Here is a 26,682-nt window from a genome sequence, read left to right as displayed (position 1 = left end):
CTGAGCCCTGCGCAACCACACTCGTGACTGTCTGCCTACTGGGAAGCACATGAGAAGAACATGCAGAATCCTTTTTTCTCTTTCCTGCTTCCTCTGGCACCTCACAATTAGCTTTCAGCAACAATAAACAGAATTACAGGAAAACCCTGCAGGAGACCACTGGCAGCATGTATGCCTCTGCAGACATCACCAGAGTGGTAAGTCGCTGAGTCCTGCCATCAGCTGATCTTGTTTAAGCCAGAAATGTGAGCTGTGCATGAGTAGGAGGACATTTTAATTTTGTTATATGGCTCATTGAGAAGCACCTTCACCCCTGAAATCAAGAGGCAGTGTGTTGTGTACATTGCAGTGAGGCTTGGGCATTTGCCCAGTGATAGCACTGTACTGCTGAATGATAAGAAAGGGACTTGTGCTTGGAAAAAGAGCTGCTGAGCGCACGGTGCATTTCAGAGAATAATAGTCTGATGTCCACTCCGTCTCTTAAAACAGATTCTTGTTTAAAAAGCTGATCAAGTTGGACAACATAGAGATTTAAAATAAATGCTCCCGTAAAAATTGAAAACTTGAATTCTTAAGGGTGAAGATTTGAAAATTTATCAATATAAACCTAACCATATATAAACAAATATCTGTATGCACCTATAAATAGAAATTTACAGATATATCTATGGACATTGATGGAAAGGGAATTGAGAAATACTCGTATAAACATCTGAAAGAAAAGGGCATGGAGTGGCCCTAGGATGTGTTTGTTCTACCCCATTTCCATTCCCTGCCAAACCCCAAATAATTTAAACAAATAGCTAACCAAATGAGATCAAATGGGTAATGCCCCCCTGTTGGGAGTTCTGCAGCAAAACTGTATCAGTCAGCTTTATCCCCCTTGGAAAGGGAACGTCCATCTCCTGTGGACTATATGTTGGCACTTAGGTTGCTGTGCTAACAGTTCTTCCAACAGTGGGACAATTGCTTTCCTAAGATCAAAAGGAAAGCTGAGCTTACTGCATAAAACTAAGTAAATGTACGTACCAGAGATTTAAGAATAAAGCATAAGATTGCTTCCTAGAAAAAATCTGAGCCAATCACTTCACTCATGAAGGACTGGGCTTTGCATCTTTCCTCTTACTTAATCCTCAGCAAGTCTGCTAATGAGAACCTCCTGCTCATTCACAGTGGTAGTGCTGCTAACAGTGTATAAACCCCATCTTCCTCTCAGGTTGCTACACAAACTCTATCTGGGGCCAGTTCAGGAAAGACCTTTTCTGTCATAGCAGAGGGAGAAGAGGACCATCGCCCAGGTTCACACAGTTCATTTGCAATGGAGAAACCATATGACCAAAGGAGTGTTTCCCCTTTGATATGCACTACAGAACACACCAAAACTTTGTTAATGGCTTTGTTATTGCCTTGCTCATTCCCTTAGTTTATTTATATTTCCCTAAAATTCCTGACTGTCTGAACTTGGTTAGTCAAAACAACTGGGGGACACACAAATTTTCACAGCTCACTGATCATTCACCATTATAAACCAGCAATTTAAGTTCTTAAACAACTCTGGGCTTACCCCATACCAGGTTACTTTAACTCGTTCTTGATCTTTAAAATGGGAGGATGATCCCCCTTTCCTGGCTGTTCTGTCCATTAACATATGATGGGAGAGAGGGAGGCATAGGTTGTCTATAGCTATTTATAAATTACCAATTACTGTGGACTCCCAATCTTGCTTGAAGGCCATGTGATCATACAACAAATACAAAATAATTCAACTGTCAGTAATATTGCTAGTTTAGCCATCATAATGTATATGTGAGGTGGTATATCACCACATATACAGAGATCTACAGTGCAGCTGTGCTTTCCCCTATGCACCTAAAACTGTAGTCCACACTCTTACTAAATAAGACAACTCAAAATGCTGAATAAAGAGCTGGAAGTCTTAGAGCTCATAGCCATCTCCATCTCCAACCCTCCTGGTGAAAAGACACCAAAACAAACAGAAAATGACTGCTAGGCTAACATACATATGGTAACAGATTTTTATTATTATTTTTTAAAACTAATTTTCAATGTTAAATAAACTGTGGAAAAAGGATTTGATTCATGGTCGCATTAGGAATCTGCTTAACCGAAGTCCCTTGTCACAAATTAAATCATAAACCAAAAGTCAAACATGATTTGTGAAATTAACATTTATCAAGGAAATACTCCCCAGCCCTGCATCGTGATTAGTCTCTGGCATCTGAAATATCACCCATAATTCACGAGCTCCTCTGAAACCATGCCACTACCGTTACTGCTGAGATGGCATCCATGATGGAAAGGTGCTGCCACAGACAGAGAGCAATCCCTTTTTTGATGCTGGTGAGAACTAAAGGTCACTGTGTCTTATTATTTGGGAAAGTACATGCATACACACTTCTCAGCCCCCACACACTTGTAACACTTCCACCCCTCCACAGGCACTCTCTTCCACCTCTTAGATTTACCCAAAGCCATGGCTGCTTCTAATTTTGAACACGGAGACTTGGCATAAGCTCTGCATTGTGCCCTCTCTTTAAAGTACTGACTAATAATAACTGAAACATAATTAACAGTCATCGGCTCTTTCACAGAGTCAGTGTCTTTCAGCAGAGGGATTCAGTGCCTCTGCGGGGAGATGCGGACAGCTCAATCTTACAGGCAGAGGAGACACAGCACAAAGACGACTTAGTGATTGTTAAAGGCTAAACAGTCACTGGCAAAACACGCTTTAGAGCCCAACACTTTTTAGAAGCCAGGACATCCAGATATAACTTAAAGATATGGGATGCTTCCCTTTTCAAGGCGATTTTCAGCAGGAAGATATTTTCCTGCCAAGGACTGCAGTCATTTTTTTGAAATCTTCATGTAATACCATCCCCACTGCTCTGAGCACTAGATATGTTTCACATGGACCAAAATAGCCCCAAGTCTTTCAGGGTAAAGAAGAGCTCAGCTCAGCTGATGGCTTCACAGCTGTTCAGAGCATGAAGAAAGCTTCAGAGCCTCTGTAACCCATACCCTCACTCGCAAGGTGATGATCATGGCCTTTCTTTGTGTAATCATACATTGTCTCCACTGCTCAAGTACACTACACCTACCTGGAACATATCCACCGTATGCTGTATATGCAAGTGTACGTGTGTTTATGTGTAATACCTAAGATTACACAACATACAAACAAACAAGGATCACAGTGAAGAACATTCTGTCTCTCTTAACCAAAAGAAAGTCTGGGGCTTCATCCTACCCACCTTTAAACCAGAATACAGAGAAGTGTACTCTTACAAATGGTGCCTCTCTTTTCAGGATTAAAGGAGAACTTATTGGCTGTAAAGCATCATTTGCCTTTGCTACCCTTCTGCACGTAGAGCAGGCTGCGTTAGATCTGGGCCTCTGTCCTCAGCTGAGACAAACTCTGCTTAACGGAGCCATGATCATTTACGCCACTGAGAATAAAGTGCTCGGCATGCAGCTCGGAGAACATCTGAGCCAGCCTCCACCCGGTGCCGGCACGAGCTCACTCTGGCAATTGCATTTCACCGTGGATGGCAGGCTCTGCTCCAAAGGAGGATGGGGAATCCGAAAGAAATTACTGCTTGCTCTACTAAGCTAACCCTTAGGCACAGAGGCCTCACTTCTTGGAATATGAATTCATTGCTCCAGTAACAAGACTGGCTGCATAGTCCATGAGGGATTGTTACCTCCATTCAACACACTTTCTTTGGCTAAACAGTCATTCCCTTCTTGTGCTGTGACATTAAGGAGAGGTCACCAGTGGGTGGTGGTTTTTAAAAATAGTTTAAATTTTTTTTAACCACTCTCTTCTACTTGCAATAACCTGTTAAAAAGCTGAAAATAACACTGAGTTCCCTACTGCGTTGCCCTTTTCCATTTGGAGAACATTGATTTTTTTTTTTCCTGTTGTGCCAAGATTAATGTGGTCTCTTTGTTTGACAACAGATTCAATGTATCTAGTGCCCTGTCAAACTAAAATCACTGTCTGTGGACAACATCCCTGTCTGGCAACGGCAATGATCTAAAAAAAAAAAAGCTTTGCTACTTAACTGTTACTGCAGAACCATCAGGAGGTTTCAGCAGCCCTTAAAACCAAAAATTGTTATTGATGGGAAAAATTTGAAGTATTTTTAGTGACAGTTGAGGATTTCAATGAAGAGTATTAGGCAAATGAGGTTATCCAAATTACCGACTGTAACAATCTGTTAGAATTTTGATTCAAAATGGTTCCAGATCTTACAGGTACAAACCTTCCTCCCCTTTTGCTGTTTGATAGAAAACGTTGGTTTGTCCTCCCTCCTCCATTTTAAGTAGGAAAAGAAACAGCATATAAGTATAGAGAAGAAAACGAGAAAAGGCAAGGAAATAAGGAGTGTGCCTTCCTCCTCCAAGTACCAGATATCACACAGACATCAGCAAAGGGTGAAAACACACTCTACTCCATTCTTTCAGAAATGTTACCAAGTTTCAAAACCCTCATTTCCCTCCCTTCCTTCCTCCTTCTCTTCCCCTTTCCCTGGCAAAAGCCAGTAATACCTACAAATATTTTTTATTTTCGTAAACATCATGCAGCTTTAAAACGTGGGGATGTTCTATCAACTTCAGGATGGCTATTTCCCGCTCCACCTGGAAGAAACAAAAAGAAATAGAGAGGATTAGAAGCTTGGTCTTAGAATACATTAGATACTGTCACACATTTTCTTCCCATTTATCCATTTTCTGCTCCTCTCTTTATGCAGAGGATACGGCAACTTATAACAATGTATCACATTTAGTACTCATATAATTTAAGAAAAAATCAATTCATTCAGCCTCAGCACTCCCTGCCCTGCAGAACAGAAAATGAGCAAAATTTCAAGGTTGAAAGAAAAGTCCCAAATCTAGCAAAGGGAATTAGCTGCAGAAGTTATATGAGCATTCAAGGCTGTTCCTGCCTCACAATCCAAAGCCAATGACATATTCTCAAAGCACAGAAACTCTGAGATGTCACTTAGGGCTCTCCTGACCTCCCACAGGCACAGGTGCGGTCATGCTGCACTATGTATTGCATACACAATATTAGGAAATCCTCATCCTGAAGAACTTGGGGTGTTTGCAGGGGAGACAAAGAATGGAAGACAGACAGCAATTTGATCTTATAGGCGAAGAACTGAGGCACAGAAAGGGAAAAAAAATGTAATAAGTGACATAAGAAGTACAAAGGCATTAAATAGAAATTGAACCCGATTACTGGAGATGCAGCTCAGAGTCTTAAGCGTAAGACTGTGCTTTCTCTCAATTCCCAATCTGTCCGAGCATGGCTATTTCTAAGGCCGTGTCTTCAACACAGAGTTAACAAGTTGTGACTAAGTTCCTGTAATTAGTGCAAACCCTGTTCTTACCCAAAACTCCCATCATGACTGCCATGGTGCTTTTAACTTGAATTTACTAAGGGTATTCATTAGAGATGGAGTCAGTGTAATTCCTCAGCTGCTAGCAAAATTGCTCTGTGCTGCTCAAAGCCACAGTGTAACTGCTCTGATTTGACCTAGGCTAACTCGAGGGGAATTAATGTAGCACTGTGGAGACTGTAGATTACTGAAATAAATTCTGCAACAAGATGCAGTCTAAGTATTGCACAGCTGGGCATGACAAATTTCCAGGAATCCACAAAGGCAGGAAAAAGACCTAAAGAAGCAAACAAGGAAAACTAGGTAGGTTTTTTTCCCAGTCCTCCAAATCACTGATTGTCCCGGAGCTGCTATGCTAGGAAACAAAACATGAACAAACTTCAAAACCATCCCTGAGCATCTCACCTGCAGGGATCAGACAAGTAATTACTCCAGTATTCCTTTAGTTCTTCATGTCCTTTACTTTCCTGAGATATCATCCTCTGCTAAGCCTGAACACAGTCAACTTTCCCTTAATGCCAGTAAGATACTTGGCAGGAAATTAAAAAGGGGTAGTTTTCTGGCACTGTACAGAGGAGGATTTTCCAGCATGTTGGTTATCACCCCAGATTTCTCTTCCTCTACATCACTGCACAAAAACAGCAAAAGCAACTCTTGAACCACATCACCTTTGGCCTCCCTCGCATATCAGGATGGAGAAAAAAGGGTGTTTGTAAATGTGTCAACTTTAGTCTTTCAGAGACACTTATTCTTCTCTGCAGTGTCAAAAGTCATCTCAGAGATAATTTCCACACTTGGGATCTCTGGAAATTGCTGGTTCAGAGAAGTGAGGAAGAGAAAAGTGTATCAGGAAGCTCTAATGGAATTATGTGTGTACACGTGCATGCATGTAAACATGTATGTATGCAGTTCAGCACTGCGAGAACGGCTATGAATTCAGTGATACACAGTACTTGATGGTGACAGCTCCACAGGCGCAACTTACTCATGACCAGCACTTAGATGAAAAGCCACTTATACAAATAGGAAATGGAAGCTGGGTAGATTTCAACTCTATACCTATTCCACCAAAAACCCAGGGAGAGTTAGATTATTCCATTTTTGTCTCCTCTTCAAAAAGACATGTTACTCTTTTCTCTTACAAGATATGCACTGATATTTGCAGAGGGCTTGTTCAGCCCTATAATTGATAAAGTTGGATTTGCTTCAAGAACGAGGAAAACCAAAACAGAATAAGCACTCAGTTCCATAACACTGTCCCAATAGTACTGAGGTTCACCATCAGCACTCTGTACCTCAGCTGCTCAGAAACTGGAACTCCAACAAAGTTCCCTTTGGATGGGAAGACTAGGTATTTCATGGGGAATGTGATCCTTGCAGTAGCTACGGCAGGGATCATTCAACCCTGTTCTCCCTCCTGGGGGATATCCTGCCTGTTAAAGATGAAATTCCCTGCAGATGGGCTGTCTAACTGCACTGGAGATTCAATTCTGGAAAACATCTTAATGGGTGCAACAGCAATGTGTGTTCAGACCAAGTGAGTGATGGATGGCAGCATCCAGTCACGGTCCTGCTTGGTTACTGTCCTAAAGCATGAGAAGAGGCAGTGTTTGGAGGAAGGGATTCACTTATGGCACTGTGTGATCTATGTTCCATACAAGAAAATCAGACCAGAAAGCAAATATCTACTTACTAACTACAGATTTATGCCAGGAACCGACTGAAAAGAAATAACCTGAGTTACTTTACTTTCACCATTTTAAGTGTGTGAACGTGGAAAGTTCTGTGCATATTTTTAACTTCCTGGGAACTAAATCCTGAGAGAAAATACAGTTTCAGAAGTCTTGATTTCAATCCCAGGTATGCAGAAAGCATCCAGCTCGATGTGCCTGGCAGCTTTTCACTAGAATGCATTCAGTTCAGTGGTGTGTTGCACCACTCCAGTGCAGGCAGCAGGCAGCTTTCCACAGTCTGCTACCTATTCTAGCTGCAAACCAAGGACAAAATTAATCTACTCATCTCAGTAAGACTGTGTATAATTCTTCACTGAAAAGGGGCTTTATGAAGATCAAGTGCCGTTACTGTACTTATCGTAGTCCAGGCCTTGTCCCAGTGTAGAGGAGTGAGACACTAATGGCTGTATTATTTCAAGATTCCCAGCTCTCTAAACACCAATCTGATAAAGATCATCCTCAAAAATCTTACAGTGGTGTCCTGCCTCTTTTCCCTTCCAAAGAAAAAAACAACAGTTCACAAAAACGTGCAACAGACCACCTTCTCAAAATTACTACTGCAGTCATTACTAATGGGTGACTCTCTTGGATTCTGTTCATTTTTTATAACCCCACAGAGAGGCCAGTAATTGATAAAGGTTGGAAACAGACTGTAGAGCTCAATAGTGATTTTATTACGCATGGCTCAGGAGGACCTAGCAGCCACCATGCCATTAGCAAAGGAGAGTTATTTTGCCAGTAAGTTTAGATACAAGAGGCCTGAAATAGCACACAGCTTTGCTTTCTTCCCCAGAGCTCCGCCAGCCCTTTGGCATGCCTTTTTTTTTGCGCATCCCTGTGCTTGCAAGCTATGGAGAGCTGTCCAGCTCAGAACTGGCAAGGACAAGGGAATGGAGAAACCCTGCAGGGGTGTTCGCTTTAATGCAGATGCAATTATCAGAAAGCAGGCCAAGCTCAGAATAGCCTGTCTAGGGAGGCTCAGAGTCTGTGATAAACAGGAAACATGGAGAAACATTTGCATAATAGTTAAAAGAGAAAGGAAAAAAGTGAAGCTTTCTCTGTCACACAAGTGCCAGGCCACATCACAGGGTCCCAGCTACAGCCTGGGAACCTCATACCACAGTAGGTTACTGACTGTGTAGCACTCCAGTACCTTGGAGCTGGGGCAAAGATCTGCAAAAGGCTGTGCAGGGCAAATGGAGACACATCACTACTTGGAACCTTGCAGGTGCCAATTAGAGGTTTTAAAAATCTATGCAGGAGGCTGATTTGACAGGATGCTCCAGTAATTCAGCTAATGACAAAGTACAACACAGGGACAACACCACCCTTAGAGGAATAATGCAAAACTCTGGTTCACCCTCCTCCATCTCTACTTCAACCTCCTTCTCCCCCAGAGGAAATCACATCTCTCTGGTTTAAGCCCATCTTGTTGGCACCGTCTTCGCTGCCGACAAGCATTCTGCTCTCTCGCCTTCCAACTCACAGACACACGGGGTGCTAATTCACCTAGAAGGCAAGGAGGGCAGGTTGAGGGAGCCTGAAGGTTTGTCTCAGTGATGAAGAAAGTGTCCTTTCCTCTTTTATTCATTTGCTCAATAACAGTTGGGTCACTGAAAAATGAAACTTGAAAAATTAAATGGACAGCTGTCTCATATTACCAGGCTGTATTTTATCTACCAAATCTGTGCAGGCACTATGCAATGGTCATTAATAGCAGTGTTTCTCAAAGAACACCTGTGCCCAAAAAGCTGGAGGACAGCAGATGACATTTTTCCCATGGATGCTTTGAAGTTCACCAGCAGCACACCACAAAGCTCGCTCTCTATTGACATCAGTGGCTCCCATATTGCTCAAAGCACTGGCCTGAGAAGGAAGTCTGGAGCTGCAGTAGTGGCAAGGGGCAATAAAGCCCTGCAGGCTGCACATATGTTATGCTGTTTTTCCTACTCAGAGCAAAATGTTGGTGAGGGGGCAGGGATGGTAGGTTTTCGTGTGAAAATCAAGCTCTCTAATGTTGACTCTGCTTTGCTGTGAAGTAATTAATGAATACTTTTCAGAACTCATGGCTGCCCCTCAGTTATTAGCAACTGAATCTGGACATGAACTTTCTCTGAGTTGAGAATTATTTAGACTCAGGATGAACTTCAAAGGATGTAGAGATTTGGATGCTCATCTAACTCCTCAGGCTGGAACTCAGGCTGGAAATCTTGTACCAAAGTGCCTACTTTCTCCAGTGTCTGGCCTGCTGTGCCGTAATTTGCATTTCCATGATAAGAGCACAGAAAGCAGAAAGTAAATCACCGTGATACTTCACTGAGTTGAAGTGGCAAAACCAAAGGTATCAGATAGGAGGAAACTAATCTCAAGTTCTCTGGAAAGTCTGCCTTCCTGCCGTAACAGAAATATCCCAGGAACAGACCCTGGGATTTTATTAATTTGGTACTTTTGCTTCCATGTTATGTGGGACTGAAAGTTAAAAATGGTGAAAAATGACTGGTTTTGGTGGAGACCATCTAGGTCACCTGTTCACTCTTTCCATAATCAGAGAATATATAGGCTACTCTTGAAATCAGAAGAGAATACCATTAAAGCAGAAATGGCTTTATATGACAAGTAACTGTCAGGCCAGTCTGTCCTGCAGGGTCACTGCTGTGGGAATATAATTCTTCCAAACAAATGTAAGTCATTACCAAATCTAAGCATTACCACATTATATCAGCTGCATCCTTAATTTCAATTGGAGCATAAATAGAGTAGAAGCAGAAAAAAATCAGGTTTTAAATGATTAAACATTAAAATATCTTCCAGGGCAGCTCTGAATTTAGTTGATTTTTCACTTAAAATGGCCTTTCAATACATTTTTTCAAAACTTCTTCAGCAGGCCATTATGGAAGCAAATGGAGAAGCACAGAAGCAGTCCATCTCTGGAGAGTATTTCCTGCTGCTGTTGTAGCCATTAGCTTCACATTTCTGCATATACTGAGCCAAATTCAAAACGTATTGAGGTCAACAAAAGGCATCAATTGACTTGAGTGGGCTTTGAATCAGACCTCCTAATGATCATTAAGTGGTATCTGGAAGAAATCTTCTATTACACAATTATGACTAATTAAATGCTTTAACATGAATTCAGGTTTTCTGCTAAGTACTAGTAATTACAAGAAGATTCTATACAATGTGGGTAAATGAGGGGGGAAACTAGACTTAGATCTCCACAGAATCATGCAGCTAGACAATGCTGTACAAAATACTTACAACAAACAGACAAAACTACTGGAAAGCTGAGCAATACCTTATTTTATTGAAAGCTCTATTATGGGCTCATTCCACCACAATTTTTGTTTGCATGTGTGCTTCTCAAAGCTATTTCCCCATAAATGAAAATGAAAATAGGTATGTGTGAGAAACAAGTGAGATGCATATTTGAAGTTAAAATTTGCATGTGCAAACTTCTATACCATGATGCTTTAGTATGGAAATTTATTTTCAACAAACTACTATTGTAACAGAATGTCAGTTTCTACTTGTCTTTATTGAAACAAGTATTTTTCCATAGTCCCTTCAAAACTGCAACTCTGAAGCTTCACTGAATTTCAAAATTTAGCATAAAGTCTGAGGGTATGAAGTCAGCTGGGCAGATACTGTGAGAATTTTCTTGGAAATCCTTTCTGCTGGTGCCAACACACCTGCACATCAGGAGGGGACTCCTGGCTTGGCCTGGCATATTGATTCCAAGGTCTTGAAATGATGGGGTTTGGATCCTACAGGTTATCTAACCTTGGCAAACCCTACCCAGGAATTTAATGGTTTAACTTGGTAGTTCACATTTGCAGTGTTCCTCAGGCTCTGTCATAGGCTACTGAGTAAATATGGCACTTGGACTTATCTGCAGCGTATGCTTCTTTAAGAAGCATCAGGGCTTCCTGCAAGAAGCACTGATGGGAGCTGACAAGGAGTGGATTTATTCATTCAGCACTTGAGATTATCTGCTGCCTGGTGGTACACAGTTTACGAGTGACTGATGTGCAAGTCTCCGCCAGCAGTCAGCAGAATTGGCCCCTTATACCAGAAGGCAAATAACCTCCCTGTGCCTCCTGTCACCTTCAGTGAGTGCCACGTCCTGGCTGCCATCCCCAAGTAGTGCAGGACACAGGACACAAACCAACAGCCACTCTGCAGGAGAAATAACCTGATCTTTGTCTTGCCTTTCTTTTTCCCTCTGTATCCTGGTTTTTAATGTTAATGCGCACTGTGCTCTCTTTGACCTGAAGCAGAATGTTTGCACAGCTGTTTTTTTTTTTGGTAGGGAAAAAAACTAACTCACCTGCAACCAGCCCAGTGTTTATGAGAAACCTGCCACCCTAAATCACCAGCCACAACCAAGCCTGTGTGAACTCCGCTATCTGCTGCTCCAAAGCAGCATGCTCAGTCCCTCTTGTGTGAGTAGCCCTCCTTGCTATGTCAGACCTGCAGTGCTCACTCCAAACTATGAAATTTAAGTCTAACCCCCACAAGCAATAGTGTAGGCAGTATTCACCTGCAGCTCTTTCCCCCTGAAGGACCAACAAACTTATGCCTGGCTCATTTCAGGGACATACATGTTAAAAACCCAAGACCAGGAAGCCAACAGGCCCTGCGCTCCAGTGCAGGAAATGAATGCAATTTATAGCTCGTTTTCCCCCCACAGAAGTTACTTCTACCAAAGGTAGAAGGTATATTCAAGAAGATTTAATGCCTGTGCACTGCTGTGCTCAGCTATGGAAAAAACAGTCACTACACACAGACAAGAAGCAAGCTGCAAAATTGAGGGGTACGGAGAGTTCAAATAATATAAGTGCAGAGCTCCTTGTATTATTTGAGACATTATAGATTCAATATGGGCAGTACCAAACACAACACTGGAATGTCTAAGCCAAAGAGTGGGTGGAGGATGCAGGAGATGTTGAATCCCATTAAGGGATTATGGGCAAGCACAAAGGAGGCGGTATCGCACAGCACAGCATAACGTTCTGCCAACAATGTAGTATAGAGCTTCTGAGAGCATTGGTTGAGGATATGATAAGGCAGACGGGTTCCCAAGGGCATCCACAGAAGGGACTGAGACAGTGAAGTGATGCTGACAGTACCATGGACTGGATCCTTAAGGGAGTCCACCATCAGTAGGAAGAGAAATTCAAAAGCATGGTTTTGGAAAAGCTTCAAAGGATAAACTCTCCACCATTTCCTATGTGTCTCGGCTAGCCTCTTTCCCCCTCTTCCTCTTTTTCTCCGTTAGTCACACTGGCCTTATTAGCTCTTTGGCATTGTCTTCCACAAATGTCCTTTATACTTTCTCCCTAATACTCTTTCACAAGCAATCAATAATTGCTGCTGTTTTCTTCTCTACATTTTTCCTTAATGGCCATCTCTGGTTCCCTAAGAATAAGGCAGGTAACAAATGTTCCAGGAGCAGGCAGAATAGGTGGAGCTTTGTGAAGATTGGAGGCAGAATGCCAGACGCCATCCCTACCTTGCCCTGCTCCGCAACAAGCTTAATGACATCAATAATTTCAAAGAGTGGAACACAGATAATAGGGTTTTTGTTATTCTACTATATTCTCCTGTCCTTCACTTTTGGGTGCCCCTTGCCCCTTTAGATAGATATTTGTATGTACTTGTATATTAGGACCTCATTTCAGCTGAGTTAATAAACTCAGTGAGATACAAATGGTTGGTATCTAGAAGGGGTTCTCCGTCCCAATAGTCCCTCACAGCTGGCAGTGACAGAAGCAGAGACTGAAGCAACCAAAGCTCTCCGCTTTGTTTCCATTTTCTGAATACGCCTTTGAAGCAGAATTGCACCTCCCAGTGGGACAAACAGCAGCATGGACCTCGTCCAGGAACTGTGAAAAGGCCAAGGGCAACACAGACGTACAAAGTTAATGTCTGCAATTCGCTCTGCAATAAAGAGGGAGCCTTGAGGCGAGGCCTGGCAGCTGCAGGCAGAGGAATCAGCAGCTGACTTTCTGCCAAACAGAGCCAGCAGCTGCGTACTCAGGGAGGCCGAGCAACCCTTCAGCCCAGCTCTTCTACCACAGCAGGTCAGCAACAGTTTCTATCACACTGCAGCATGAACAGCAGCTCCTGCCTGACGTGCACCAGCTCTACATTAGTGCTTCTACACCCATTTCATCCTAGGGACGCTGATCCCAAGAACTACTTATTCTTATCCGTGATGTTTAAATTAGTCCACTTTGTCTGTAAAATAAGAGCTCTGCGCACAGACTGTGTCTCAGGAACACACTTGTTCAGTGTCTCTCTATGATAACATGAGCATAGCTGGTGTATCTCTACATCGCTAGATGGAGATCTTCCGTCGCTACCTCATAGCGACATGAACCAGCACTTCAGCTCCAAACGTCCCTGCCCACTCATCTATATGTGGGATTATAACTTTTTAATGCAGACCCACCTCAACCACAAGCATATCTTTTCATATCTTGCAAGACAGGACTGAACAGCATGGGAAATCAGCAGTGACCTCTCAATATCTTCACCTCTGGGCTTCCTGTTTGGATCTAGCCAACAGCAGACAGGCTCAAAGCCTGTTACTCTCAGCTCACTGGTGATTCACAGAGCAAAATTAGGTTTATGGACTCAGCCTCAGTCCCAGGTCAGGAGTAAACTACTGGTGGACAATTAAATGGCTACTGTAAAACTGTCCCCTTCCTTCAAATACCACACATCACTGCTGAGAAATGACACAAGATTTCAAGATGATGCTAGTCCTGATGCAACAGCTTTGTCCACGGTTCCTGCCACTTCTTCCTTTGGCTTCAGGAATGCAGCAAAGATAGCAACACTGGCTGGGAGCTTTCCACTGGTTTTAATCTGCAAAAGGATGGCTAATAAGGCAGGAATTGTAGTACAATGCAAGAGGCAGTAAGAGAGAGGAGAGGAAGAAATAAAATTGCATATTTTGCCTCAAGTCTTCAGGCTGCCTGTGCTCACTCCCTGTCTCTCCTCAGGTTCAGCCTGCAGCAGAGGACATTACAGCAAGACTTGTACTCCCCTTAGTGAAGACAACGTCTTCCTCTGTTTTGTACCAGCAAGAGAAGCAGCAGAAAATTAGTCAATTGCTACCATCAGCATCCAGGATCTCTCACAGCTGGAAGTTAAGAGATCAAAGACAGCAATGAAGGAACGTTTTGTTTCTCAGTTATTTTATCTCTGCTCTTCTCATACCCTTCCCATTGCACACCAGTCCCTTATTGTTGGAGGTGCTGATGGCATCTTGCAGCCTATCAACATCAATATCATGATCAAGAAACCTCTTGGCAAGGGAGGTTTACAAACAACATTGAAAGATAGGCTCTCAAGCATCTCAGAACAGGTGATAAGGATAAGACAAGTCATTTCTTCTTCACGTTGTCCAAATGTCCTTGAGAAAGGAGGGGTCAGACTTCTCTGGCCACATCCTTAAAGAAGGGTCCAGCATATTCTCTGGAGCTGACTACAATTCTTTTCCACATCTTCATTATATTTTCCAATACATTATTCAGTGCGGTCGGACTTTCAGAAGTACTTAGCATGGGCCTATCTCTTTATCTCAAAGTTCATGGGATTCTTACTACTAAATGAGACCAGAGTCAGCCAGCAATGAACATCTAATTCCATCTTTTAGTTCTAAGTCCCTAGAGATGGGTCTTGTAATGTGAGGCCTGCCTCACTATTTATGGATCTACGCCTTGAACATTACTTCCCAGATCCTGCAGTATTTCTGAGCCTTCCTGAGTCCTAACGGTGAATTCTTCAGCTTCACCATACTAAACCATAGCCGAAAGCATTCCCTATGCTAAAACAGATCATCTTTTCCACATAACAACAATCGCTTCTGCAGTATAGAAAACTCCTCTCTTAAATTACCTGCGTCACTCCAAAGCAACCTATATGTTTATGACAAGTGGTCACTGCAGTGCAGATGCACCCACCAACACAGCATTATTGCATGGAGACCAGGAATAGCAAAGAAATTAAGGCATTTTAAACCTGAAGAAGGTGGTATTTTCATTATTTCTGAAGGTGTTGTTGCAGGTCATACATCTTCAGAATAGTTGTCTTTAAGTGCCATTGCTTACTTGAGACTCTTCCCGTTCCTTTGTATCTGCCCTACACCACACATCTAATAGAGAGTTCAAAGCTATTTGGCTTCTGATGAAGAGCAAAGACAGGATGCAACACTTTATTATGCCAGGTGATAATGCATCTCTAAAGAAAGTGCTAATGACTCAAAAATTATTCAGAAGAAGCAGCAGGAAAGTTCTAACAATAAATAAACTAACTTAATTCTCTGAAAAGAATGGACTTAGCTGGACATGCTTACTCCAGCTATTCCTGAAAGTGGTAGAGCAAGCACTCCAAATACAGAAGAAAATTTGAAAATTGGGGTTCACTTAAATCATACCATCTTAGGCCTGTACACCTTGGGATGCTTTGGCACATATACTGGCATCCTCTTTTCACAATCTAATTCAAAATCCCTTGTACTTGCCAAATACTTATGATAACACTTACATGTGCAGATTTAAAAGTGCTTTCAAATATTTGCTGAGAAGATGGCAGACTAAATTTGAAATGGACAGCTGGGCTAGATCTACCCTCCTCCCTCCCCAACTTTTCAGCATTTTCTGCCAGAGATCACATTCATCAGTCAGCTGAACCTTGTTCCCAGATGTTTGGAACATGCAAAAAACAACCTGTGAATTGGGGAGTTTTCTCAGACTCAGCAATATGGTCACAACAGACTTTGGGAATGAAAAGGCAAGGGATGCTGTTCATGTCATCCTCTCTCTACAGAAAAGAAAACCAATTATGTCTCTTTATAGAAGACATAATTAGCTTCCTTCTTTCCAATGGAGAAAGCCTTTCCCTCCATGAAAAACACATACTGCCTCCCACGCAAGCAAGGGACAGACAAAAACCCCACCAAAATCTTGCTGAGGTGGATGCCAGGCTGAGGAAACCCAGCAGTAAACTCAGATAGGAGGAAACAGTCCCCATGATGCAAGGCTTACGTGTTGAATCCTGACTTATGCAAATATGTTTGGGAGGAAAGTACTGCAGAGATGTTCTCCACACAGAATTCAGTGAGTTTGGATGTAAAACCTCAAGATGTTTAGGGGTAGCTGATCATTACATTAACATATGTGTGATGGCAGGGATTAGAGTGCATCCTACTGCTGTATAGTATGGATTTGTGTTGGTCAGAAGTTCCATTTGTGTACTGCTTCTTACCCTTAAGGTCATTCCTGCACTCGAACAGAAATAATTCCTATCCACAGTCCCTCCTCTGAGTAGGAAATCTGTACTCCAGGTAAAGGATGTGCCTTCTGTGCTTTGTTGCTGGACACCATGGGACAGCAGAGCAGCACTTTCTTTTAGTTGCTCTGTGCTGGACATGTTTTCCCAGGTTCAAGGAGCCAAGGTGAACTAACATCATCTGCAAAACATCCTCGCAGGGGACTCAGGAAAGCTCTATGGATGTTTGCCCCAAGCCCGTCTGACATTTTGTTTGCCAGAGGAACATATTAACATTGATGAGTCCCTTTTCTTTCTGAGAATTCTAAAATTATTGTTGGATGCTGCTCAGTGAGAAAGTCTGGGACAGCAGCTGATAAGGAATCATGGTGATTTTAGGAGGCCAGCCCTCTTCTCTGCAGAGATCTACGTAACTGTTAAACAGAGTTGAGGCAATTTTCCCTCCCTCAGTAACAGTCTTACTCCATCCCAAGTGGACGACTTCACAGTTACCTAGAGTTTTGTCATGTTCTTTGGTATCATTCTGCTGCCCACATGTTCCTGTATTTAGAGTAGGGTAATGTTACACATCCAAACCGGGAGCCTGTTCTTTATTTTGGAGTGGATTCCTTATGCCACCACAGAAGCCACTGAAGAACAACCATGTTCTGTGAAATCCTAGGGAATGTGAGCGCCTTTTTCTGACTATTCCTCTTCTGGTTTTGAATTCTTATGCTTGCTAACATTTCTAAACTGTTAACCTTTCCTCCTCCACACTACTTTGTTTCTGAGGCAGAAGTGATTTTCCTTGCAATTTTCTAGATCTCTTCCATGTTCCCTTCAGGGTGGCTGGGCACATGAACTTCTAGAAAATATTTTATTTCCGTTTCAAGAAAGTGTTTAAAATGCATGCTTTAGTCTGTACCACTACTATATAGCCTTGGGTCTACCTGCAAGCAACAGAACGACAGCAAAGTGATGAAAGAAGGTGGGGAAAAAAATTACCTTAAAAAAATTAACTTCTGGAAAACCCATAGGAGAGTAACACATTTTGTTTAAAAGCTCTTGGTGGCCAATGTGAATGTTTTTGGTGACCAGCCAGGAAGTAGGGATAGTCCTTACTTCTGACTCATTAAACACGCATTTTGCAGAGCTACTTTTTTGATGAGATTCTTTTGGACATGTCTTCGTTTACCCAGGGAGCTAGGCACTGTTGTCCCTCTTCCTTCTGTGGGAACAGTGACCTGTTTGAGAAACCTGAAATGTCTCCACAGGGTATCATTTAGCACTCTCCAGGCTTACCAAGATCCCTGAAGCACTGTTGTGTCTCTCTGGTCCCTTATCTTGCTCATGATCTGCAAATGATCAGTCACTTAAAGCCCACAGCAGAGGAAGTTGCTGCCTATCTGAAGGCCTGAGTTTGTCAGTTCTATCTTCAAACAAATGAGCAGAAGCTTCACTTAGGGAAGACATATATAAGCATATAGCTCTCATACACTCTCATTAAGGAAATATGAAGCAGTTCTTTAAATCTGAAACAGGAAATAAGCAGAAGAGAAAAAACCCAAAACAAACAGCCCTCCCTTAAAAGTGGTCTGAATATCTCAAATAAGACAATGTTCCTTGTAGAGGGAAAGGAAATGTGTAGTGCATAGCTGTGTGCTTGCCTCAATCTGAACTATAATGGCTCTTCCTCATCCTTTTCCATGATATGTGTGCATAATCTCCAAGTCTCTGGACAGGAGTCAGCACCTCTGTTTAGCCCTTCAGTGGGATCACTCTGCTGATGATCTCCTTGAGACCTCAGGATTCACTTAGCCACCCAGTTTGCAGCAGGCTTCCTTCTTCTGGGAGAAGCGCCTGATGTTACAAGTGAACCCAGGACCTCAGAGGTGAAACAGGACTGCAAGAATCTACAGAGGGTTTACATGAATGAATGAGTTCAATTTTCAAATTTAGGCCAGAAGCAGCCTGCCCAGCCTAATCTTTTCTCCTTCATACTGTTTATTCAGCCAAACGGATTTTCAGACAACCTGAGGGGATTACCTTCATGGGTGAGTGTGTATTTTACCAGAAGTCCTATTTGGCAGAATGACTTTCATTATAAGCATTTTGGTTCTGTTGCCCCTGTTGCATGCTCCTTTTCTTGGCGTTCTGGCTGTCTCCAAGTCCTGTGCAAATTTCCCTTTTCATAAGGCACCAGAGCTCTGGCAGATACATAGACTACGTAGCTGAACAATCACTTTATGCTTCAAGCACTACCAAACAGTTTATTGTGCAGCTTAGGAGGGCATATATGCACTGTTATGTTACAGAAAACCAGAGTGCCTTTCTAGAAACGCCCTCATTTTGCTGGAAACACTACCTCCATTTTGCAGGAGTGATCCTAAACCAGCAGAACGAATCTAGCAAAGGGTTAAAATAGGATTTGTATTTTATTTTTAACCTGGGCTGGAGAATTCCCTTCTTCCCTTTTTCTCTTCCCCTTATGACACCTCTTTAAATAGAGTTGCTTTTTCTAGCCCCAAACCCACCTAATGCCAAGGGGTCAAGCTATGTTTCTCAAGTCCTTTGTTCACCGGAGCAGTATGGGGGTGTGAGATAAGTATTTGCTGAAGCCACCAACGATTAAGACATCAGCACCATTAAGAGCTGCTGCCTTCCATGCAGTCAGCATTCTGTAAGCTGCCTCCAGTCCTCTGCTGTATCGGAGCAGCCCGCCTCTCCCTGGGGGATCCCCACAGCCAGCTCTGAAATGGGGTTTGTGCTCTGCTCCTCACATCCAGCCTGCCTGCTCATTAACCATTAGGGATGCGACTGCTACTGCCACCGCTGCAGACACCTAAAGACTGAGGATGTTGTCTCCTCCTTGCTACAAAAGGCCATTCTCCCTTTCTCAACTGCTTTTAAAGGGAAACATCTTTTTTTTTTTGTGTGTGTGTGCATGTGCTGTGACAGAGGAATATAAGTTCTGACCTTAAAAGCAGGAAAAAGAGTTGTATTGCAGTCCTCATGGTGGCTGTAGCTGGCTCTCTGACACACTGATGTTCCCAGAGTCAGGGCATTAAAATGTATGCATGGAAGCAATCTCCCAAGCAAAAGCCCACTGTAATTGTTGAAGAGTTGGACTAAAGATTCGGTGCCAGTTTCTCACCCAGATATGTCAGGGACACATTAAAGTGCCAGCTGTTGGGTGAAGCACAGCTGCTCTTCTCCTTCAGTTCCTGGAGTACAAAACTATGGGAATCAAAACAGAAGTCAGAGCATTTGTGAGGCTACTCTAACTTACCCTTAGATCTCTACTCCCTCTAATTCAGCAGAGAGACTTGAGAAAGCAGGCTGTGCCCTTCAAGCTACAAACAGACACAACTGCTTGGCAAAAAGCAGTATGTAATACCAACAGGGAAGTCTTTCAGTAACAGCTTTTCCAAACCAAGGATCAGTCAGCAGCCAGAACAGGATTGCCAAGCATTTCCAAATGTAAGGTGTGTTCCCATTTTTCAACTAATCAACAGAAAAATGAGGGACCTGCACATGACCTGATGTGTTGGTAAAAAGCAGATGCAGTAATGTCAGAGTTCCTATTCCCTCTGCAGCACTGGCTGAACACAAACAACAACCACCCCTTCACTGCCACCCATTACAATGTGGGTATTTTGTCCTGCAGGACAAATAGAAAGAAGCAGGAATCCAAAGAGAAATAAAGAAAACTAACTGCTTTCTACAGACTCCTAGTGCAGCTCTGATGCACTCGAGCCACTTCTACCTTCACCTGTTGTACAGGACTTTGCCCATACAACAGCTCCACTCAAACCCAGTGAGAGAGGATTTAATGTTTCTTTGGTGGTAACTTCCCCCTGCATCCCCTTCTCTCTCTCTAGTGACCACCCGCCTGTCCAGACCAGCTCTGGGAGTGGCCAGGTACAAGGTGGTCTTTTCAAGAATGATTGCCATAATATTCTTATTTTGTTCCTTTGTCCTTCCCGAGCGATTTTTCTTTGGGACCCTGGAACAAGCAGTCACTTCAGAACAGTGTCACTATCACATGGATGGCGGCTCCAGGACCTATGAGGCACATGTGAGTGGGCAGGCTGTATTAGAAAGCATCAGCATTGAACACTTCACCGGCACATCCTCCTCACTGGGGACTGCTGCCAGTCACTGTAAAGCAGCCTCCCGGTGCTAACATAACTTGTGTCAGGCCCTTGATACGTGGTAGCACCCTTTTCATTCCCAAGAAAAATATTCTTCAAACTGGAGTACAGGGGATTTTCTTACATTAGGATTAAAGAGCCTCTTCTTAAATGAAGGGTTTTTATTTTCCAAAAGTACAATCATTACAATTCTAAAAAAGTCACCATTGAGAAACACTAAAAAGCTTTCTATAGTACTGCTTACCTTTAGTATTCGTTTCCCTCTGGGAATTCAGGTACTGCCAGTGGGACCTTCATCAGATGCTGACAACTCCCCCCATCAGGAATCCCCATTTTCAAAAAGTTCAGTAATATTGGGTTCTCTGCACTGAAGCACTCTAGAGACAGATTTTCAGCTGCTGAACTACCTGCAGCTAAGATTTTAAGGAGAATCCCCTCTCCAATTAGGCATGATATTAAAAATCGGGTTTTCAAGTCGCTCAGACACTATAGTTGACTGGGTTTAATGAAAATCTGGCCTAACGATGGAAGCTGAGCTCCTCTGAAAAGTCTAGGCCTAAGCCCAAAATTTTGGAGATGCTGAGACTGCTGCAGGGTCCCACCAGAGGTGGGACATTACAGCAAATGTCTTCTACATATTCCCCAAGAAAATCACCCCAATTACTGGACACATCTGCACTGTTTGGCATAAATACGCATATTAAACAGAATACTAAAATGAAATAAGAGGTGCAATACCTTTTATTGCATGTATATACATAGTTCCAAACTTGAGTGTGAGTGAGATCTGCATCAAAACCCACCTTTGGCGTATCTCTAAACAAAATGATAACCACCTAAAACCTGGGGCTTTCATGGGCTGGGGTTAAAGGTGGAATCATTATCTGAAATTATATCCAAAGGAAGCCATAAAGCTGTCTAAGAATCTCTTAACTTAGTCTGGATTCACTGAGTCTGAAAAGACTCTGGCAAACCTCTCTGGGAAATACGGTATCAATACTGGCTTGGTCTGACAGTATACAGGTGTGAGGTTGAGGTGCTGATTTGGGATTAAGAAAGTCTAGCTTCACTTTCTGATTTTCTTGATAGTTTCTTTTGCCCCGGATGGGTTACTTAACCTACCTGTGCTTTAGTTCTGTATTTAGAGAATGGAGACAGTAAGCTATTTGCCTTTTCCCACATTTTTCTGCACTTTTACATGCATTGCCTGTTCAGACTGTAAATGTTTCAGGTCAGAGATCGTCCCTTGCTTTGTTTTTAAACACAGCTACAGTGCCTAGTATGCCAGGACATGTGCTAAGACACACCCTCTGACAAACACAGACAAAAAATGACGTTTCAAATGTCACCACTAACTCAACTTACAGCCTGCAGAGAATGAAGCAGTAGAGGGTGAAGTCTGCAATATGTCATATGGAGCAAAACGTAAGTTCAAAGCACGCTGTTACAGCTGAGCACCAGATTGAGATTGGTGCTGGTGCTCTCCTCTACTGGCTTGGCTCCACGCAGGGAATTGGGAGTCAGTAACTGTCCTCACAGAAGTCAGAAGCAAGCAGCAATACCAGACACCCTCTGAGCACAGGAAAATACAGTGTCTCATAAGCTGGGAGGGTGGGCAGGCAGCATTACAGGTAGACTAGAAATAATAGAGCAAGCTTCATGCTGAAAAGCAGGGAATCTTTGTCATGACAACAGAGAGAGCTGTTAAACTATACAACATGCGCAGGAACTGTACAGATACGCAGTATTCTGGGTCTCCTGCTCTCAGCAGGGAGGAACTGGCAGGACTGCAGCAGTGAATGATGGTTTATTTTTAACAACAGTTTCTAAAGCAGGAGCTGGTGATTTTGTTTGTTTGTCACTTTTTATTTCATCTAATGCTCTAGATGGATACTAGCTCCTTTTTGCAAGATTTTTTTATTTATTTTTGTTTCTCCTTGAAGCAGAGACTGCAAATGCTGTGATAAGTAGACTGAAAGGTTCACTTAGTTTCAGCTGCAGTTTTCCTAAGTGCTTTGGTGTCCCCTGCTGAATTGATGTTTTGTAACAGTGTAGAGGTGGAGCATGCTTTGGGGATATTCCACAGCTCTCCTCTTGCCTCCACCACACCATGGAAGAACCATTTTTCCTCTCCCTTCCCTTCACCCTTCCTTTCCTGTAAGGGGACAAGAACCACCAAGGAAGAAAGCTGTACCATCACCCTCTTCAGGCCTTTTTTGCACCAACCAAAATCTTGCAAATCTAAAGCATAAACTAAGCAGTTTCGTACTTTGCTCCTACCCCATGTCCTTCAGGGTGTGTGAACACATCTTGCTCCAGACTAACAAGCCACACAGCAAATGCTTTACATTGTGGACTAATGTCAGGGGAGCAGAGGATCTAGAGCTGCAGCTCAGTGGTCTGAGGAAAAAGCTCTGCCAGTCTGTGCCCCTTAATAATGGGCAGTGAGCATAGAGGGCAAGCGTGACTAGGTAGGAGAAAAGAGGCTATCTAGGGAATCATGCAACACGAGTGCTGGCCTTTGCAATCCATAATAGGGGTGAGTCAGACTCTGAATTGCTGTGCTGCTATCTTGGTTACAGTAGATGCTAATTCAGCTGGTCAGGTAAAGTGTGCTTTTAGGAGGCTAATATGAGCAAGCATATTGAGGCTCTGGGACTTTTCAAGGCTTCATAGCTGTTCTGCCTATCCTAAAGGGAAGAAGCACTTGTGAAATGAAACCCATGGCAGGGTCTGGGATACCAACCTCCCTCCCTCAGAGTTTGCTGGAGTGAGGGTAACACAAGGCTCTCAGCTGTTTGGCAGATTAGTGGGGCAGTTTATTCTGCTGTGGTGCTTTCAGAGGCAGCTGGAGACACTGTGGTGTGGAAGGTCTCAGTTTCAAGCAGGCACCTTCCACCTGCTTCATAAAAGCATATGTGGAAACTTTTAAAAGACTGATTTCCAAAGAGGGAATAAAACATTGGGGCAGAATGACACTGTTCCCTACCCTGCTTCTTAAGTACCCAGCAGGATTTGAGGGTTTCCTTTAAAGGAAAGTGCCCAACCTAAAGCCTACTGCAACGAACTCAAAAGGCTGATGCTGAAGGGCACTGGATCAGGACCTAGGAGGCTTTTGGACTCGCGCTACCACACCTGCAAACTCTTAGCTGGTCTTTCCACATGGAGGGGAGGTGGGGAGTAAAGAGGGACAAGACTTTCCTGAGGGACAGTTCACATGCAGCGAGGAGCCATGCGGTCCTCTGGGTGCTGGTGCATGAGGTAGAACAGACATGGCTATTCCCCTCAGTAGCTATATGGACCTGCAGTGCTGACAGTAACAACAGCTTGTTGTCAGCTAACGAAGCAGCTACGATGACGGCAGTGCGCTGAGAACAGACCCAAGCAGAGTCAGGGTGCCATTTTTAGCATTCTTTTACTCTGCCTGGAACCACACTCCAGCCCCTTGGGAGCCAACCCTTTTCACTGAGCTTTCTGGAGGGAGCAAAGGAGCGGAGGTGAGATTCTCAGCCAAGACATCAGAGCTAAGCTGTTCTCTGAACCACTCTTTGTTGCTGTCTCTTCACAAGCCTGCAGCCTCCGCTCCCTCCTCCCCTTCCCAAAAATAAAGCTCCATGATGTAAAAACATTCCTTTGGGGCTGGAGGTGGAAAAAGTAGGACACCACAGTTCGGAAAACGCTCAGCACTGCATGAAATATTCACTATCAACCGAAACAGGTTTACCCGGAGGAGGGTAAGAGGGAACGGGGAATCAATTTCACTGTCCTATGGTTTGTTATTCCGGTTTCTTCTCTTCTCCAAAGCTGCTTTTTGGAAGCTTCTGTCTGACCCAGTTCTCATTCCCTCACTTTTCACACCCTCTATCCCTCCTGTTTTGTGAAAAAAATCAACATGCATCCTAAAGGCATCCTTGCCCAATCCTAAATACCGCTGCTCTCCAGAACAGGGCTAATAATGTAACGATGCACAGGAGAGAGAAAGACAGCGCATGTGCGGCTGAGCGATCCATCATCTGTGCACCAGGGGGATGGGAAAGGACTGAGTCGTGCCCCACAGCCCCTGAAAAGGGCCTTCCCATTCCTTTAGCAGAAACGGCAAGAACAGAACAAAGGTTGCAAGAACAAAACAAAGGTTTTTCTTTCCTCTCTTCTCCTCAAATGTTGCACTTTAGGATTGGGACTGAATCAAAATACTTCTCTCTATAAATGACAACCAAGTTTTTTGTACTGTTTTTTTGCTTGCTGCAAATAACAGGAAGAAGCCTGGAAAATACGGAAAGCAGGAGAAAAGGCTCTGGTGATGTGTTGGCCTCGTGTTTGCATTCTACCTGCTGCAGTTTCAGTACAGCCACAGCCTGAAGCAAAATTAACTGGGTGACTTTGTGTCCAGGCATACAGGAGGTTCAGCCACATCACCAGAGAGACAACATTCCAAACAACAGTGACGTGTTCAGATGGTGTAACAGGAAAAGGAAGAAGGTGAGGAGAGGTGATGAAAGGAATGGCATGAATTACATCTGCGGTTCCCTGTGGATATCCCTGTGGGTATCCTGGGATAGGAGACCAAGACAAAGCTGAAATGCCCTGGCAGAGCTTCAAGGGAGGAAGACGACATTAGTCTGTCTGGGATATAACCCCCAAACAATCATAATGCCCAACAGGAACTTAAGATGCGCACCCCCACACCCCCTCCCCCAATTTTCAGCACTCACTCCATTCAGATAACACATATGGGAAACCACACATTGATTTTTTTTTAAATGAACTCTCACAAAGAATGTAGCTTATACACAAAGCCCAGCTCCCATACACTGACAGTTAAAAAAAAAAGCTACGACTGAAAGCTAATCTGCAATGAATACATTTTCCGCTCAAGCAAACCCCAAACACATTTTATCAAACAAAGGAGCTCTTTAAATTATCACCTGCTCCAAAGGGCATTTTCCTAATGGCGAAGAGCATGCGCACTTGATACTTGTTTCACTACAAGCGAACAAGGAGCTGTATCATTGTACCAGAACTGGGAAACCACAGGGAAGCTATGCCCATCCCACTTGACACACAGTACCTCCTCCTACCCTCACAGCTGGAGCTGCTTTGCTCGCTTATGTTGGATGCTTGATGGGGTATCCCAGTGTATCCCTCTGAGACCCCTGAATAGGCACAACAGGCCGAAAGCTATGGCCAAACAGAGTAGTAGTACGTGTAGATGTGACAAGTCAGTCCCAAATTCACCAATGCCATACAAAACACAGGACTTATTCACTCAGCTGAGTCTGGTCTTATAATTTAATTATTTATAAAATAAATTTTTAAAATATTTATGAATTATAATTTTATTATTCATATTTTGCTAAGGCCCCATTTAACATCACACCTTTGTTTTGATATCTGTAAGTACAAAACCAGGCAGTTCTAGCCTTACAGAGACTGGGAAATCAGCTAGAGGTGGACCTTAGACTAGGGGTCTGGCTACTCCAGAGGTTTCCCAATAGATGCTGGCGGCCACTGCCTATGGAAACACACTAACAGACCAACTAGGGAGTGAGTCTTCCTTAGTTTATCTATCCCACTTCAGCTTCTGGCAATCAGCAAGGACCACCTGACCTGGCTGGCTCTCTTTAACTCCTGAACCTATACATGCTTTAGGCTCCCATTATTTTGCAGTTTCATTATGTGGTTTTTTTGCTCATTTTCAACCCCCTACCTCAATCATTTAATTGATTTCCCATTCATTCTGGCAGGTCATTCCCTAATCAATTCTCAAAAACAATATTCTCATGATAGGCCCATGGTCAACAGTAACCAGGACAAGGACTCAGATTTCAAAGAGTATCTGGGAAATGAGACAAAGGCTACTTTCCAGTACGCATTTTTTATCTTTTTCCCAGGAGTCCGCTCACTTCAAGAATTCCACTCACTAAAAGCAGCCCTGTTTTCTGCCCTGTTAAGTGAAACTATACAATAAATGATTGTTTATGTTTGTCTTTTTTCTCTGTAAGAACAGAGAAATTGTTTCCCATTCATTAATGGGACGTTCCTAAATGGTCATGTGCCAGCTTTCTTCACTGCTGCTCTCCTAGAGAAATA

At 43.2% G+C, this 26,682-nt stretch overlaps 1 protein-coding gene across 9 annotated transcripts in view; it reads right to left on the bottom strand.

Annotated features, from left to right (window-relative positions):
* Positions 1–26,682, bottom strand: part of BRSK2 (BR serine/threonine kinase 2) — a 333,681-nt gene that overhangs the window by 103,036 nt on the left and 203,963 nt on the right. For all 9 annotated transcript variants that reach the window (XM_075094536.1, XM_075094537.1, XM_075094538.1 and 6 more), the window contains exon 3: positions 4,577–4,662. In XM_075094536.1, coding sequence (XP_074950637.1) covers positions 4,577–4,662 — 86 coding nt within the window. The remainder of the gene's footprint in view (positions 1–4,576; positions 4,663–26,682) is intronic.

The sequence above is a fragment of the Phalacrocorax aristotelis genome, chromosome 5, assembly GCF_949628215.1.
Source record: "Phalacrocorax aristotelis chromosome 5, bGulAri2.1, whole genome shotgun sequence".
NCBI lineage: Eukaryota > Metazoa > Chordata > Aves > Suliformes > Phalacrocoracidae > Phalacrocorax > Phalacrocorax aristotelis.
This window is presented reverse-complemented; position numbering and strand designations above follow the sequence as displayed.